Raw genomic sequence first — 3,720 nt, 5'->3', positions numbered from 1 at the left:
TTTTGTTCTTCAATCTAGTTGTGGAGGACGTTGCTTCACTGGCCCAAGTTGGCACCATCATTGCGCTCTTCCCAGGCAAGGCAGATCAGTTGCCAGCTTCTGGACGGCCGCTCATGGGGGCTGCTGGCTACATGCGGTAGCCCATGGCAACCCACTACAGCAGGGGCTGCAGCCTACGCCATGGCAGGCGACTCATGGCAGCCCAGCTCCAGGTTGAGCCGTTGTTCAGCATCTTAGCTGTAGAGGGCAGTGTCACTGGCCCTCATATGTGGGATCCGAACTGGGGCCCTCTGGCGTCCCAAGCCATTTCTTAACCAACGCGCCACTCGGCCGGCCCCCTGAAGTGCTTTTAAATGTCAGGTCATCCTTGTTTATTATGAAAGTAAAATATTCTTTGCGGTATAGGTGTTTCTTATGTTAAATATATTTATTTTACAGATTTTAGGCTCAAAATCTTAAGTGCTGTTTAGAATTGAGTATATCAGATGTTACCAGTACTGATCCAAAGTGGAATATAACCTAATTTTTGTGGGGCATTCTACTTGTAGAGACAAAGGAAAGTAGTGGATTATACAAGTATAATGTCAAGAATTTTCTGTTCAGTGTCAAACATATTTCTATTTTCATAGAAAGATGAGAGGCCACAATGGACAGGAAATTCTGGAGGCAAGAGAGTGCTAGAAATTCTGAAGTGTCCAATAAACAGTTCATAGTGTACCTCCACGGAGGCATGCAGCTTTCGTTCATTCATTTTTGTTGCTATGTGACATTTGATTTCTGTCTACACAGGCACTTAGGTTGTCAGTCACTGTCGTTGCTGATTATATATGTTATGGAGATCTGATGTCAGTTGCGTCAGCCAAAATTCTTAGACTAACAGACTGGATAGTAAATGTGATTCAGTGATGGGATTAAAAAATTATATCCAAATTCAACTGTGAAATTACGCTAAAACCAAATGTGAAGTGTAACAGGTGAACATTTCCTTGACCAAGATTTTGTCCTTTTTCTTGTTTTCACCCTCTTTCCTAGAACTAGCGAGTGAGACGGAGTCCCCAGTACCTTCCTACTCTCATCCACACAGCGAAAGCTCTATTCCAGAGGAGCTGGGCAGCCCTGCTGCTGAATACATACCGTCCGAGCCTATCGGTCAGGAGCAGCCAGGAAGTCCAGACCACAGCGTACTGACTGAAGACATGGTTTTATCACAAGAGCTGGAATCTTCGACTTCTCCTAGTAAACATGTAAGTTAATGTATATTTATATCTTAAAGCTGTAGAAAAAACCTGTCTAAAAGATATATTATTAACATTTACATCCTCACTACTAGTGATGGCATTATCACCCATGCTTGTAACATACAGTATGTGGCATTTGAATAGAAATAAGGCTTTTCATTGACTCCAAAAAGGTTTATAAATATATGATTTTTAGCTTTAGTGGACTTTTAAAATTACATGCTTTATAGTCTGTTAAGGAGATAGGAACCTCTAAACTCTTTGATAAAGATAATATGTGGGAACATCACAAGTTTTTATTTAAGTTTGTTTTGTCATATAATAAAAACAAAAGCTTAAACCATACTAGTGAGTCTTTTCTATAACTTAGTTAATAACTGCTCTATACCTCATAAACAGAATAAAAATAGGGTTTCATCTCTTTAAGGCAGATCTGAAATGGCTTTTGAGTCTAAATTAGAATAATGGTCACTATTGGAATTTTCATTTCACATTGTCCTTAATTCTGTACTTCATAACTAAAACCTATCTTGTAACAATTTAAGCTAGAAACTTAACTGTTTTTCTTTTTTAACTTGATTTTATAAAATGATAAAGGAACTAACATAATATCAAATATTAAGTGAACACAAACATTGTTAAAGCCTCTCTATGTTTAAAAAAAGTAATCTACCTAAATTCAGAATGGAGTATCATTAAAGTCTTTAATTTTATTGCTGATGTGAAGAAAGAATTGCATTTCTCTAATGGAAAATCAGTCAGATTCGTGTAGGTTATAGCACCTGAAAGATTTAGAGGACAAACTTTTTTTACCCAATGAAGAGACTATCCCATGTTATGTTGCAAAACATTTCAATGCTCAATACACGCACCTGAGTTTTTAGATTATAAAAAGCTTCTAATTATATTACCATGTTAGTGATTTGTTGGTTATTATGTAATAATAGTTTTGTTGTGTAGGTAATTTAGTTGTAGCATGATTCCTGCCTTCCAAGAATTTACACCGAAAGTATGGCCTTTTGACACAATCGTATTATTTTATTATAAATTGATTAGATTCTACCTAGCATCATTATTGAGGTTCAGGATAGCATCATCTGATCAAATACTAAAAATTAGGTTCTCTCTCACAAGAAAATATTTCAAGGAAATCAAAATGATTGTGTCTTAAAGTGGTTTTTATAATAAAAACTAATATTTATTAAGTGCTTACTTACCAAGTGCCAGGTAGTATGCCAGATGCCTTATGTGGATTATCCTCACAACAATTCTGTAGTTACTGTTTTAGGCTCCACTCTGAAGTCTAGGAAACTTGCCCAAGTCACAGGGATAGGAAGTAACGATAGCTAGGAATCAGAGCAGACATCCTCACTTCCTTGATGTCAGGGTGGAAATTATATCCTTTGTAATAATCTCTTATGGGCAGTCTCCTTATGCTCTGTTTTCTTCACTCCCTCCCTCCCTTCCTTCCTTCCATAGAAGGAGACATATTTAGTATTTATTTAAAATTCTTTTTCAGTTTTATTGAGATATAATGACGTAACACTGTAAGTTTAAGGTATACAGCGTAAAATGACACACGTATTTTGAAATGATTACTACACTTAGTTAACATCCATCATCACATATAGTTACAAAAATTTTTTCTTTTCCTTATGAGAACTTTCAGGATCTGCTGTCCCACCAACTTTCAAATATACCACACAGCAATGTTAACTAGAGTCATCATGTTGTACATTCCATCCCCAGTACATATTTATCTTGTAACTGGAAGTTTGTCCCTTTGACCACCTTCACCAAGTCCTGCTTCCTCATCCTCCATGTTTGGTAACCACAGATTTCATCTCTTTTTCTATGAGTTTGGGTTTTTTTTATTCCATATGTAAGTTTGATTATACAGTGTTTATCTTTTTCTCTCTGACTTATTTCACTTAGCATAATGCCCTTAAAGTCTATCTATGTTGTCACAAATGATATACCACATTTTCTTTATTCATTTGTCTACTTCTGAGTATATATCCAAAGGAAACAAAATCACTACGTTGAAGAGATAGCACACCCAGTTTAGTACTTTTAAAATTAAAAAGAATGAGGGGGTAAATATCACTTATAAATATCACAATAGCTTCTCCTAGCTTATTACAAACAACAAACATCTTGTAAAGCATACTTTTTTATAACTTTTCCATACCTTTTAAAAAATTGGGATCTTATCCTTTGTATAAATTGTAAACTGTTTTTTCACTTATTATGTCAGAGTTATTTAAATTCTTTGTGTGTATTATCTTTAACTGGTTAGTATCTCGAGTTTTATTTTATTTATTTATTTTTTTTAAAGATTTTTATTGGGGAATTGGGGGAAGGGGAACAGACAAGTTGCTGTCGTTTTTTGTTCTTCAATCTAGTTGTGGAGGATGTTGCTTCACTGGCCCAAGTTGGCACCATCATTGCGCTCTTCCCGGGTGAGGCAGATCAGTCGCCA

The 3,720-nt window shown here is 36.0% G+C and overlaps 1 protein-coding gene across 3 annotated transcripts in view; it reads left to right on the top strand.

The window, feature by feature from the left end:
* The window catches only part of CEP350 (centrosomal protein 350), a 120,219-nt gene that overhangs the window by 90,278 nt on the left and 26,221 nt on the right, over positions 1-3,720 (top strand). For all 3 annotated transcript variants that reach the window (XM_019630821.1, XM_019630822.1, XM_019630819.1), the window contains one exon: positions 1,033-1,244. In XM_019630821.1, coding sequence (XP_019486366.1) covers positions 1,033-1,244 — 212 coding nt within the window. The remainder of the gene's footprint in view (positions 1-1,032; positions 1,245-3,720) is intronic.

The sequence above is a fragment of the Hipposideros armiger genome, unplaced genomic scaffold (assembly GCF_001890085.2).
Source record: "Hipposideros armiger isolate ML-2016 unplaced genomic scaffold, ASM189008v1 scaffold_950, whole genome shotgun sequence".
Taxonomy (NCBI): domain Eukaryota; kingdom Metazoa; phylum Chordata; class Mammalia; order Chiroptera; family Hipposideridae; genus Hipposideros; species Hipposideros armiger.
Note: the sequence above shows the minus strand (reverse complement) of the source record. Positions and strands in the feature narration are given on the sequence as shown.